This window comes from Arabidopsis lyrata (assembly GCF_000004255.2).
Source record: "Arabidopsis lyrata subsp. lyrata unplaced genomic scaffold ARALYscaffold_2, whole genome shotgun sequence".
Taxonomy (NCBI): domain Eukaryota; kingdom Viridiplantae; phylum Streptophyta; class Magnoliopsida; order Brassicales; family Brassicaceae; genus Arabidopsis; species Arabidopsis lyrata.
In genome coordinates this window covers 436,190-449,514 of record NW_003302554.1, presented here as the reverse complement: position 1 = coordinate 449,514, position 13,325 = coordinate 436,190, and the positions used below count along the sequence as shown (strand labels likewise).

Here is a 13,325-nt window from a genome sequence, read left to right as displayed (position 1 = left end):
CACTCTTTGCGAAACGGAGGGAGTACTATAGGTGAGTGTTTCAACGTAACTGCTGAAAAACACACTGCCATAGTTACTTTAAAATGGCATCTTCAAGACTAGCCATTTGTGATCGAAATCACGTCTGCATAACCGCCAACAAACCTGGCCTAACGCTAAACCGATGACAAAATTGCCCTTAACCGATGAAATTGCAATTTGCAAACAGAAGACATGAGTTTTATTATTATCATCATCATCATCATAAGACTGTTTTTGACAATGTTCACAGGTGGGCTTTTACCTGTATAATTCACAACATCACAATAACCTTTTGCTTCGACCCTTAATTCAATATCTACAAAGACCAATAAGACACAGACTTTGGACCCTTTTTTGACTCTCTAAGCAAACCTAAAGCTAGAACAAACACAGACTCTTTCACTCTCAAGTACCAACACGCGTTGAATTGAAGACTGGAACCAAACTGAAGAGTGAAGACAACTTACATCCACCTCTTTGGCCCATCGGTAGAGCCAGAACCACCATCTCTACCCAACATCGCCATCATCAAACTTCCACCATGGACTCTTCCTTCTGGAGCTAACCCCAATCCTGCTTCATACTCATTGAGATCAACATCAGTCTCTGGAGATCCGGTAGCACTTCTCGCTTTCATTGTATCCATGTTCATGTCCTGAGAACCGCTAAACTCTTCCTCGTTCTCTGTTTCGCTGCTGCTTACTCTCGGTTCTTGGCTCTCGGAAGTTATAGTCATTCCTCCGTGAACACGGTTATCATGAACCAGACTGTTATGGAGTGCACAAAGACCAGTCTTACCTCGAGCAAACGAGGTACATGGACCAGAAGAAGACTGTCCCGCATACTCAGTCTCGGGTTGACCCCACCCACACCGTTTCCCTCCTCCATGTGCTTTGCAAAAGTCAGTACTACCTTGAGCACTTTTGCCACATCCTTCAGACTTGCATCTCTTTCCTCCACCATGTCTGACACAGAAATCAGTCCTGCCTCTAGCACTCTTTGTGCATTCAGGAACTGCACATCTCTTACCACCGCCATGTGCCACACAGAAATTGGTACCTCCGTGAACACTCTTGGAGCAAGGATCATCTCCTTGAAAGGCACATCTTTTACCTCCTCCATGTCCTTTACAGAACGGCGTGCTTCCTTCTGCACCTTTGGTGCAACCCGAGTGTGTACACCGTTTACCACCACCGTGTGCCTTGCAGAACATTGTGCTCCCTTGCGCTCCTTTTGTGCATCCATTAGATTGACATCGCCGACCACCACCATGAGAGATGCAGAGTCCCGAAAGGCCTTCAGCGCTTTTAGTGCAGTTTTCTCTTTGGCATCTCTTTCCTCCACCGTGCCTGATACAGAGTCCTGATCTTCCCCTAGCAGCTCGTGTGCAATCTTCATGGCTGCATCTTCGACCACCTCCATGAGCTATACAAAAGTCAGTACGGCCTTCTGCACTTTTGGTGCATCCGAGAAATTCACATCGACGACCACCTCCATGGGCTTTACAGTACACAGTTCGACCTTCGGCACCCTTGTGGCAACCATGTTTCTGGCATCTACGTCCACCACCATGGGAAATGCAACGGCCAGATGCGCCTCTTGCTCCCTTCTGACATCCTTCTACTTGACATAACTTGGAACTAGAAGAATTCTTAAGCTGTGGCTTCAGCTGCTGAGATAAACCGGAAGTGCATGTACCCGAGCTTATTGGTGTTGTTGTCGCCGTGCTAGATGACAGTTCCAGAACATGAGCAGCAGGAATGATGACATTTTTGGGAACATGGCCTAAGAAGGAGCTTGTTTCTTTGCTTGAAGAGGTTTGCAATGTCGGTAATCCAAACCCTGGCCTCCAACCACATGATGTGGATTCTTCATTAGTTGCACGCAGCATGTCAGCAAGAGATTGAAATCGGTTGGCGTGCTGCTGGACCGCAGTTATCTCAGATTGACAGGATCCTCCACCAGAAAGACTCAGTTCAAGATCAAATTTCGGGGAGGGGACCTGCAACCCTTTCATTTTCAAATTAGCTGGTTTTTTGTTGCTAGCCGCCGGTTTCTCGTTGCCAAGATGGAGGCTAAAGTCCAGCTCAATATCCATCGAGGACGCCTCCTCAGTTTCCTTAGCAGAAGATAAGCTCGTGCAAGCAGTAGCCGAACTCCCTTTGCTATCAGAAGAGCTTGAAGAGTGACCGAGTCTTAAGGAAAGTAAAGGATCAGATCCCTCAATCAGATTCCATTTCCTTTTGATTCCCTTGGCATTAGACAACGGAGAGGCAAGGGAATCAAGGCGCAGAGTAGTATCCGCGGCCTCAGGGACTTCAACTTGAAGGGAACGGCCCAAAATCTTAAAAGAATTCGATGAGGAATTACCAGCAAAAGCACTGTTCTGGAATCTGGAATGCATGGTCACAACTAAAAATGAAAACTTTTTTTTGTCAAGAACACCAAAAGCAAAGACGCGAAGCCAAGACCACAACAACTTCCGGGTTAAGAGAATAAGCCACAGCTCTAATAAGAGTTAAAAGACCTTATAAGCATCTCCACCGCCGCTTACAAATCCTGAGGTATCGCAACGATCCATCTTCAAATAAAGTTGAAAGCAAATCTAGCACAGCTGATTCGAAAGTTGCTCACAGACCAAAGTTAATTCTTCTCGAACTTCACGCAAGGATTACGGTAGCAGTTAACCATCCTGCTTCATATAACAGATTATAAACAAGTGAGTGGCAATTTCATTGCAAGTAAACTACAATAGAGCAGTGAAAAATTCAGTTGTGTTACCAAATATACAGAACACAGAACCTGAAATCATTACCACCTTAAAAAACACATAGTTTAGGACAAAAACATAAACTTGGATTCAAAAGAGAACTGTTTAATTCGTTAGTCAACCTCAACGCTCATGAAACAAAACAAGGGATCTAAAAAGCATATTGAAAAATTAAGAATTTTTTGTCAAAGAGAAACACCACTAATGATGGATTATTCATCGATTTAGTTCCATGAAAAGATTAGATTAAGAGAGCTAAATCAAAAGAGAAGAAACCCAAACCAGAGTACCTCAAAAGCTTGAGTCTTTCTAGATTAAACCGACACAATAAATTAAAAACAAATGAAACAGAACAAGGAAACAAAACAAGGAGAATAAACAGAATTATTCAATTTCCCAGACATCGATCTCAGAGACATATTTTTAATAAAGTCAATTTTTTTCTGAATTTCTCATGAAAACAAAACATGCAAATTCAACCGAAGAATAACAACAATTTGCCTCGAGAAAGAATGAATTTACCTCACTTTTGAATCCGATTACGAGATTTTCACGGCATCGAATGAGAAAATCAAATCGCGACTCTCAATCAGCGAAATTGAGTACTTACAAATAATTGTTTGTTTTTGGGTGTGATTGGAAAATCTAGGGATTTGCAGCGCCGGCGAGAGAGAACGAGAGAGGTATAAATAAATAGGAGATGAGAAAAAGAGAGAGAGAGAGACGCTTTTTTGAAGGGAGTGGAAATGATCGAATCTGAAAGAAGAGGTGTGGAGGAAAAAAATACAAGGGTAAGAAGACTGGTTTGCCACACGTGCCATCAGAATCTTTGGCACGTGCAACTTATATACCCTTTTTATTAATAATGTTTTTTGTTGTATTGATCAATGTATTATACTATTATGTACAAACACATTTAAACAGGTTCACATAATTCATTTTTAAGCACCAGTTAAAAATTTTAATTAACAAAAAAAGTACCTGTCAAAACATGATATGTCCTCCACTTCCTCTCGTATTTCCTGATTATCAAATTTTGTTCTACCATATATTTTTATTTATTTTGATTACTAGTTTTTTTTTTGTCAATAACATGCACTCTATTAAGAAGATTTGAGTACATATAATGATATCGATATGACTTATAAACCATTATTTATATAGTTTGGTCAAATATCAAATGTTTTTAATTTGTAATATTAGATGATTTTAAGTTTTAAGGTAGGATTATTATTATTTTATTTCCAAAATATATATAATTAATTAATAGAAACAATGGAGGATCGGTAATTGCTAGTATGTAGTAGTTTGAAGGATAATGGTATCCCTATCGCACATGTGAAATTGTGAATTTAAAAAGAATTGAAATTATTTTTAGTCTTTTTCTTTTAGCTGAATAATCATAAACCCATCTATTTAAATGGAACGGATAGTTCAAGGATTGAATAGATTAACATCTGAATTTCATTTTTTTCATTTTAACAAAAAAAATATTTATTTTTTTGATTGAGATTAAGAGTTTAATTTTTGACCCAAAAAAAAAAATTATGGGGTTTAAACGAAACCGAGATTGTGGCGGTTGCAAGAAGCGTCAGCAAAGAAAAACGAAGGGGGTAATTGGGTGCGTGGCGGCTGAAGCAGCAGCGGCTCGTCACCGTTCAATTTGGTTCTATGATGACTGTGGTACCCACATGCCTCTTTTGTGGGTCCCGCACGATTCCCCTCGGGAAGGTCTTCTACGAATCTACGACAGCGTGATTTTTGCGATTTTTATTTTCTAATACAAAAATATATGTAAAGCGATGTCGTTTCTTCTTTTTTTTTTTGGCTATCACTGTCCGAAATAGAAAACCAAGAAAAGGGTCCACGTACGATAAAAGAGTGGTTCACGTTTGCAAATGCAGCAATTTCGTTAGATTTTGTTTTACTTTTTCTAGGTCAATTGTATTATTTAGATTCTCTAATTCCTTTTTTAGATTTTTATTTGCTTAAAAACTAGTATTCAATTTCGTAAAACCACGTTAGATATCGTTTTTCATCCATTTATATGTCAGGTAAATAACAGCTTTGCGTATTTCAACATGCAACGAAATGTTCCACAACTTTAAAATCAAATCATTACCAAAATAAATAATAAATTAAATGTGTATGTTGTAGAACAAATGAATATTTCTGATGATAACTGCTGTAGTTTATGTTACTATTATATATATATTATTTATCAAGAACAAAGAAAATATAGGTGTATAATTAATTTTACAATATTTCCAAACAACTTTTCTTCTGATCCTTCTTTTACAAAATTACACATTGCTTAACATTGAAACCAAAAATATTTACACCTTGCTAAGAAAGAAAGGAGATGGTACTTATCTTCCTATTTCTCACGTCGGTTCAACAACTCATTTAGGACATAAAGCGTATAAATTTGTAACTTTTTCATATAATTTAATTCATATACACCTTTATACATGAAGAATAAAAAAAAAAGAATATGCTCTACCATGTTCAACCTCTTTATATTCTTTCCACTCCCGAACACGTGTTATGTTTGGACGCATCTTTCAAAACATAACATATTATCTATCTTGACATCTAAGTAAATTCTAATCACTAAAAACAAAATGTGTACTAATATATATAGTAAATGAATACGAATGAAAACTGTAAATCCACATTATCATTTGCAGAAAAACAGTGGAAACAAACAATATACTAAAATTATGCAAATTAAACTTGAATTTGTTTATACAAGAAGGCAAAAAAAAATCTTTTTCGGGACTTACGTAACGATCTCAGCCACCGTCACAGCAGCAAACACGAGAAACAGAACTCCTCCGACATAAGCAATTGCCTGTTTCGAACCAAACAACATTTAAACATTTCCGTCTTCAGAACACACACTCTCTCCCAAACTTATTACTATTTCAAAGAGTTATGCAAATAATAATCTAAACTTTAGATCAAAACTAGAAAAAGGTCTTAAAAAAATAAAATGGTCTTAAATTTTTATAAATTAGAAGAAAAAAAACAAACCATCTAAATTCTGAACTCTGGAGTCTAAATTCTAAAACCTACTATATACCTCAAGTCATAAAAACTAAAATCAAAACCCTAACCCCTAAAACATAGATCATGAACCTTAAAACCTAAACAAAATAATCTATACTTGTGATTTAAGAAATTTTCCCCGGCTAATTTCATTAGTTTGGGAATAATAACGCGTTGTTGACAGATTGGATCGGACATATGAAAGAATAAAAACAATAAAAGATGTTATTTTGACTCTTTTTTAGGGAGGAATAGATACCAAGTGATGTGGAGGACTAGAGATCAATGAACACAGAAGCTTGTTTTTGCCACTTGCCCACAGAATAAATAAATCTTAATCTCTCACTTTTCTTTCTATCAAGTTCAATCTCAGAACACAATACGAGATTAAAAAAGAGATCCTTTGACTAATTAAAACAACAAAACTCAAAAGGTGGTTTTGAACTTTAAAAACTAGGATAGAAGCTAGTAAATTGCCATTTAGAATCTGGTTTTTGTGTAATAAAAGCTGAATATATCCTAGGATATGCTGGCATTTAGTATATTCACCCTACATTTCATGATAATTTAAGGACATGGATTTGTTTCATATTTTAATATTATTTTCTACTTTTTAATGCAACCATTAAAGTTTTATTCTTCTTAACATTTTATTTGGTCAGGAATCAAAATTTATTCTTCGTAATCTTAGTATTAACTTAAATGCTAGCTAAGACGTGTAGGAAAAATCTAAACCTGACACTATAATGAAAAAAGGAGTATTCTTCAAGTGCTTTTGTGAAATAATTGATTTGATCTATATGTAACTATGTATATAGTGTCTATGTGTGATATAGAGATCATGGAATTTACCTTCTCTGATAAGAAATTTCCGAGCAAAGAACCTCCCAATACCGCAAGCTGCGAATAACAAACCAAGCTGCAAGTTAGAGTTCTTGTGTCTCCCAAGTTTCAGGAGAATTGAAAAATCTTCTCTTTAATGGGGTTTAAGTCTTAATATTGCTTAAAGATGTTTTTGATTAGCCCAATAGCTAGGATCTTTAAAGTGTTCACATAAAAGTTTCAATCAAAAGATAAAGAACTCACCAGAGTCGCAGCACCGTGACCCGCCAATGCTCCAGCGATGACACCCAATGGCGATGAAGCAGCCGCAAGAGCTTCAAAGAATTAATAGATTATATACGGTTTTAGGAGTTTTAGACCTGAGGTTTTGATTTATCATGAAAGTTGAAACTTCTTTTGTGTCTCACCAATTGTTGAGAAGAAGGATTTGTCACCCCATTCCGCAACAAAAACCAATGCGAAAGTGCTGATGATGGTGTTCGCGGCTGCTACTATCCCGGCTCCACTACCTGAAAGCTCTGAAACCGCTAGTTCTGCCTGTACAAAATAAGTAAAAAGATATTGACTTCTTGAAGGTTGCATGGAAATATAAAAATGAAAGGCTAAAGAAGTTTTACTTCTTTCTGTTCTTCGTCAGCTTTACCCTCGTCAGAAACAGCATCTAATAACGTTGAAACACCGAAGTAAACCTAAATGTAACAAAAGTGGTTAATACTGTTTCATGGTTAAGACTAGGCCTGCACAATATGATCCATCCAAAAACCAGGCTTGAAAACCAATAAACATCTTCATTTGGTTAAATCAGTTACTTTTTTCTACATAAAAATCAAAAGCCTGAAACTTGTGAACTTCATTCAAATTTTAAAACCGAACCGGAACCAAACTCATAACAAAAGGGTCAGAACTACATTTGGTTTCACTTTGAAGATATACTTGCTAAACAGAGAAAAAAAAAACAAAAAGGTCCAAACCAAGCACCCCTGGTTAGTACAGCTCTGCTTAGAAAGGTGAATAAAGATTTACCAGAAGACAAACTGCTGCAATATCATCTATAGGCAAATCGGTTTCACCAAACCTGTGTTCTCAAGTCATTGACGTTCAGATTCATCATAAAACTTAAAACCTGATTAATAATTTTTGCCAGAATACTCAAACCTGAATGGAAGAACTTCATCGGCATAGTGAAAAGTACGTCCAAGCACTACAGATATTATCGTCATTATCCTGCAAAAATACCAAGTTTTAAAACGTTGCTCTACAGATTTCAAAGTAACATTTGGATTCAGACAAGATTCACGGACCATAACGCCTCTGTTTGAGAAAGAAAGCATACCCTAGAGCGCCAAAAGTCCCCACGAATACGGTAGCAGCAGAGTTCCTTGCTGCTAAAAGGGCCTAAGCAGCAAACATGAAAACTTATCACAATCAATAGAATGTTAGATGTTTGATGACAGGGAGTTTTTATAGGTAGACTAACATCTCAAAATATAGCTCAAGATCATACCGCAATGAAGAAAGTCTTGTCTCCAAGTTCAGAGAAAAAGATAAGCAAGAACGCCTGCAGAGAGACATAGACAGAGCAAAACGTAAAATTTAAAGGAATGGCACTGAAGAAGACATAGTTCCCGGTTCTGTGCAAAAGGAAGATTCTCTAACCGAAGCAAAACCTGAGCTAATATCTCCAAGGTCTCCAAGAGAAGAGACAAGTGACTGCGTCCCATTGGCAATTGACGAAGCCGCAAAAGCTGGATCATTGCCGAGTAATGCAACGGAACCTGATACCGCCAAGAACTTAAGAAGTCTAAGAGTCTCTCTTCTTGAGTGAGCTACCGATGAATCAACCAAAAGATCAAGATTTCTAATATTTTCTTCAGATTCAGCCTTCTGAAAAATCAAACACAACAACTTATTCAGTTCACCTAGAAATCGCCTTGCCTTCGACAGAATCTCCTCTAATGTCAAAAATCTGCAATCAGAGAGATCGATCCATGGAAGTAAAAACAAAATTCAAGATCACCTCAAGGTAACAAGCGGAATCATTTCGTCGGAAGCATCGAAATTCAAGCTGCTGAGATTCATTTCGACGCAATTGAGTCAAACATCTGCACAGAATTGTGAAAGACATAAACCCCTAAACTCCATTCGTATAGCAAAACAAAATGCAGATTCAAACATACCTAGAGAAGTATTGATTACGAAACGAAAACCCTATCGGAATTGGAAAAGAGGAGACGCATCTCCTCGACGATGAGGGAGGAGAAGAACAACAAGAATCGAATTTGGGAGGCCTAGGGTTTTGAAATGGGATGCGAAGCGACTCGGAGAGATTCAAACTTAGCATTTCTCTCCTGAGGATTTTGTGTTCTTCTTCTTCAGAGTGTGATTCTTTACTGCGAGCAAAAAACCTTTGGCTCTGTTTGGTTCTGAGAAGATAGTGAATAAAAAAAAAATCCACAAAACTAGAGTTTATTCGCGCGCGTCCACGTATTACCCATCACACGTGTGGAAAAAAAACTCAAGCGATCGTTGAATAGCCATACACGTGACGAGTTTCGAGCCTACATGTAAATGCATATTGGGCCAAAATAAGCCCGTTTTCGTTAAAATTTCTTCGCAGTTTAGGCCCTTTTAGGACAAACTACTCATGCTATGACTATAGAGTCCAACTTTTGTTTTGTCGACAATCTATCTTTTTGTTTCAGAAAATTCCAAAAAAAAACCCAAAGTAATTTTTATTCGGACGTTTAATATCCAATTGTTTTAGATTAGAATAAAAATACCTCACTTAATTATTTATAGTCTGAAAATACCTTCTATATAAACTATTAGTAGAATCGAACCCGCAAGTTAACTACCGTTGATGGACGTAACGGAATCCTTTAACATCGTTAAATTGTAATCCCATATATTTTATTCGATATATACAATCTTTTAACCAATTTATGATGTATGTTATCGTTGTCTAGTGGTAAGTGAATGGTATTGAGGACGTGGGTTCGAGTGGTTCGAGTCCTCCTAGCAATTTTTTTATAATTTTTTTATCTTCCTTCTTCTTCGTCAGATCTGAACGAGGTGGACCGGAAAGGTGGCGTCTCCGTCATTAAGAGGATATCGGAGCTCTGCGGTGGCCATGGACTGTTGGGTTCTCCCTGTAACTCCGGAAGCTCGCTTTGATCAGTGGCCGCAACCACAAAAATTCGTTCTAATTTTCAAATTCAAACCCAAAGGCTTAGTCTTGTCTCTCCCATTTTCCAGAAACGTTTGTTGAATTAACGCAAGATTCAAATTCATGAGAGGGTAACGAGAGATGCATAGTAAATTCAAATTATAATTGTGGAATCGTATTATTGATTTATTTGTGATTTGCTTGCTTGATTTCGAGAAGCAGGAGTGGGAGGAGAGTTCACCTCTTGTGCCACTAATCGAGAATCGGTAACCTTTTATGCCACTCTTATGTTTTCTTTTTATTATCGAATTAATTTTAAATCGAGAAAGTGAGTAAATTACATAAAACCCAAACGAAAATAAGTATATTACGACCCAACCAAACAATCCGAACCCAGTCCATAAGAAAATAACCCGACCCATACAAAATCCCTAAATTTACCCTAATCCCCTAATTCTGAAAATTTCTCTAAGTAAAACTCAAAACCGTAAAAATCGCTTTCACTACTCTTCTCTCCGTCTCCGAGTTCTCTCTGTACTCTCGCGAATCTCCGTCGCTTCTTTTCCGTTTTCGTTGTCTCCGGAGTATCGTCGTCTCCGCCGTCTTCTTCTAGCGTGGGAACTTCGTACTCCGTCATTCGTCTCCTCCTCGGTGGTTTGTCTTTTCGTCTCCTCCGACTCCGTTCAGCGTGTCTTCGTCTCGTTCTTATATGGCTCGCGTGAAAGGTGGAGATAACAGGGTATATGAATCAACAGAAGGGTCTCGAGAAGGGGCTGCAAATCCGGATCCAACAGAAGCTTCGACGGACGCTTCAGTTCCAACAGAAGCTTCGACGGACGCCGCAGTTCCAAAAGATGCTCCGACGGATGACGCTTATCCAACAGAAGCTCCAATGGATGCCGCTGTAATTGGTCCAACAGTGGAATCCGCAGAAGCAGCCACCGAATTAGTAGTTTTTTCGGTTCCGGAATTGTCTGATAAAGAAGAGAAAGAAGAAGTCGGTGAGCATGATAAAGAAGTCCGTGAGTTGTCAATTGATGGTCAGGGTTGTGATAACGAGGAAGAAGAGAGAGTTGTTGATTCTGAGGGTGAAGATGTTGCTGGTAATAATGAGGAGGAAGATGTTGCTGGTGTTGTGAAGGTAAGTAACAGTTTGTATTTGTTGTATATGGTGTTAAAGGTAAGCAACAGACATAGTTGTACTCAGTTGTATGTGTTTGAATATGCAGAATATAGTTGATGATATTGCTGTTGAGGAAGAGGAAGAGGAGAGGGTTAATGATGTTGCAGCTGATACAGATGAGGATGATGATGATGAGGAATCCCAACCACTGCCGCCAGAGAGCATGTACTTTAGTCCAACTGAGTACAACAAGGTATGTAAGGTAGGTAGTAGGTGTAAAGTTGGCCAAACAGTGGCCATGATAGAGGCATTTGATGAGGAAGTTAGTTGGTTTAGGAATCATGCTCAGTTTAAGCATATATTCCACATGCCTAAGGAACCAAATCACATGATTCAAGGCATGTGGATGCTTATGCTTCGCACTGCTCGCACGGGTATGGAGAATGAGTGTTGGTTTGTTGTGAATGGAGTGCCTATAAGGTACTCCTTGAAAGAGCATGCTTTGTTGACCGGGTTGGACTGCCATGAGTACCCAAAGAATCATGAGAAGAAGGGTAGTTTGAGGTTTGTCAGGAGGATGTTTGGGAGGACAGACCTAATCAAAATCAAAGATGTAGAAAAGAAGTTGGCAGCTATTAAGAGTGAGAAGTGTTTGGATAGGAAGAAGTTGATTATTTTGTTGTTTTTATGTGCGGTTGTGAAGGCTGATTCTAAGGGTGATGGGAACATAGAGCAATTCCTGTTAAGGATTGTTGATGATGTTCATGCTTGTGAGATATTCCCGTGGGGAAGGTATTCTTTTGAGCAATGTATGACAGGGATCCGGAGAATGATGAAAAACATGAAAGGTGAGGTGAAACCAAAAGCACAGAGCAGCTTTTTTGGATTCATCACTCCTCTTGAGGTAAAAACTTGTGAATATTGTAATGAGTTAGAGTGTTTAAGTTATAGTAGTAAAACTGTGTTATTGTGAATGTGTAGATTTTTGCATTTGAGTGCATACCACAGCTTGGAAGGCGATTCAGAGAAGCTGTTCCCGCAGCTAATGACTGTCCAAGAATGTGCAAATCTAAATTCACTGACAGTTGCATGAAGGGCTTTACCTTGGATGAAATAAACCAAGCCCTTGGTGAAATTAAGGTTAGCTTTTGGTGCCTTTACTTCTCTTAGTATGCATATTTATTGAGATTGATGCTATGTGTATTTGACAGGATATCTCAAGCATCTTGGAACCTGATATGGATGAGAAAGAGATGTTGTCTGGCCTTGTTGAGAAAGATATTGATGAAGGGATGGGATTTATTGATCCAGTTGTTGAAGGTTGGAGAGAGCAGCTGATCAGAAAGAAGAAGAAAATCTGGTGGAAAAGTCTATACCAGATGGACTTGCAGGCTCGGGGTTTTGGTGATGTTGTCCCTGAAGTGGCTGAGAGGCTTGGTGATGTTAAAGAAAGTGATGGTGAAGTCCCTGAGAGGCTTGGTGATATCCTCTCATTACAGTCAGCTGTGGACAAAGGATTTGCGAAGATCATGGAGAAGTTGTCTGAGATGGATAGCAAAGTGAGTATGCTGGATGGGAGAGTGAAAGACTTAGAGGGTTATGTGTCAGTCCAGCTAGAGAAAGAGCGGTACAATGAGTATCATCCAGGGACTTCAAGTGATTTTGTGCCAACCTATTGTACACCAACTGCTAATCAACCAATAGCGAGTCCGACAAAGGCTTTGGTCCTTCACAGTGGTTTCACAGACTCTAAGCCAATCCAGATTCAAGAATTGAGTGAGTTTACATTTTTGTAGTTTTTATTGTAACATACATGTTCTAACATTGGAGTTGTGTAGGTGATGAAGGTGATCAGGAGCAGCTGGCTAGGAAAGAGAAGGAGAACAAGAAGAAGAAAGCAGTGAGGCCGAAGCATAGTGGCCCTACAATCCAGACCGGGAAAAAGAGACAAAGGAAGGCTTCCAGGTTTCAGGCTGAAGAGTTTACAGCAGAGGGGAAGGGGAAGGGGAAGAAGCGGCAGAAGAAATAGGTGATCTTTATGAGAGATCACTCTTTATGAGTAATTGCTTTTGTGTAGGACAAAACTTATATTTTCTGAGTATTTTGCGGTTATCTTTTATTAGGATTCAAAACATTGTACTATCTTTTGGTTGTGTTGTGGTTTAGGTGCATTTTTTGTATTTGGGGTTTAGGATGATCCAGAAATTATATTTTAAAAAATTATGCATCTGGTCCAACTACTAACAAACGTGGGACAACTATTAACACAAGTAGGACAACAGGAACAACTACTAGTAATCCTGGGACAACTATGTGATGAACCAGGGACAACTACTAACAATACAGGGACA

General features: G+C 38.5%; 3 protein-coding genes across 4 annotated transcripts; 1 reads left to right on the top strand and 2 right to left on the bottom strand.

The window, feature by feature from the left end:
* Positions 1 to 197: 197 nt before the first annotated feature.
* LOC9323983 lies at positions 198 to 3,561 on the bottom strand. Of its 2 annotated transcripts, XM_021034960.1 has the most exons (3): positions 3,314 to 3,561; positions 2,549 to 2,713; positions 198 to 2,414 (listed from the first exon to the last, which is right to left on the bottom strand). In XM_021034960.1, the coding sequence occupies exons 2-3, from the start codon at positions 2,557 to 2,559 to the stop codon at positions 485 to 487; spliced, it is 1,941 nt and encodes a 646-aa protein (XP_020890619.1). In that variant the 5' UTR covers positions 2,560 to 2,713; positions 3,314 to 3,561; the 3' UTR covers positions 198 to 484. The 2 variants fall into 2 exon arrangements, with proteins under 2 accessions (XP_020890619.1, XP_020890618.1); XM_021034959.1 differs by having other exon boundaries at positions 198 to 2,713; positions 3,314 to 3,560.
* Positions 3,562 to 5,405: 1,844 nt separating this feature from the next.
* On the bottom strand, positions 5,406 to 9,162 carry LOC9322427 (protein PAM71, chloroplastic). The gene is made up of 12 exons (XM_002886315.2): positions 8,863 to 9,162; positions 8,703 to 8,787; positions 8,342 to 8,569; positions 8,190 to 8,243; positions 8,019 to 8,080; positions 7,841 to 7,909; positions 7,709 to 7,760; positions 7,303 to 7,374; positions 7,093 to 7,222; positions 6,929 to 6,999; positions 6,695 to 6,742; positions 5,406 to 5,645 (listed from the first exon to the last, which is right to left on the bottom strand). Exons 1-12 carry the CDS (start codon positions 9,024 to 9,026, stop codon positions 5,574 to 5,576), a joined length of 1,107 nt encoding a protein of 368 aa, XP_002886361.1. The 5' UTR covers positions 9,027 to 9,162; the 3' UTR covers positions 5,406 to 5,573.
* Positions 9,163 to 10,493: 1,331 nt separating this feature from the next.
* Positions 10,494 to 13,154, top strand: LOC110224275 (uncharacterized protein At3g43530-like). The gene is made up of 4 exons (XM_021010257.1): positions 10,494 to 11,878; positions 11,956 to 12,114; positions 12,186 to 12,750; positions 12,813 to 13,154. Exons 1-4 carry the CDS (start codon positions 11,063 to 11,065, stop codon positions 13,001 to 13,003), a joined length of 1,731 nt encoding a protein of 576 aa, XP_020865916.1. The 5' UTR covers positions 10,494 to 11,062; the 3' UTR covers positions 13,004 to 13,154.
* Positions 13,155 to 13,325: the final 171 nt, after the last annotated feature.

Excerpts from the sequence above, each read along its gene's own strand:
- LOC110224275 (XM_021010257.1), top strand. The coding sequence starts at position 11,063 with ATGTGTTTGAATATGCAGAATATAGTTGATGATATTGCTGTTGAGGAA. Across the intron at positions 12,115-12,185 it reads AAGCCCTTGGTGAAATTAAG|GATATCTCAAGCATCTTGGA; the intron begins GTTAGCTTTTGG and ends TGTATTTGACAG. Across the intron at positions 12,751-12,812 it reads AATCCAGATTCAAGAATTGA|GTGATGAAGGTGATCAGGAG; the intron begins GTGAGTTTACAT and ends GGAGTTGTGTAG.
- LOC9322427 (XM_002886315.2), bottom strand. The coding sequence starts at position 9,026 with ATGCTAAGTTTGAATCTCTCCGAGTCGCTTCGCATCCCATTTCAAAAC. Across the intron at positions 7,223-7,302 it reads CTGACGAAGAACAGAAAGAA|GCAGAACTAGCGGTTTCAGA; the intron begins GTAAAACTTCTT and ends TATTTTGTACAG. Across the intron at positions 5,646-6,694 it reads GAAATTTCTTATCAGAGAAG|GCAATTGCTTATGTCGGAGG; the intron begins GTAAATTCCATG and ends GGTTCGAAACAG.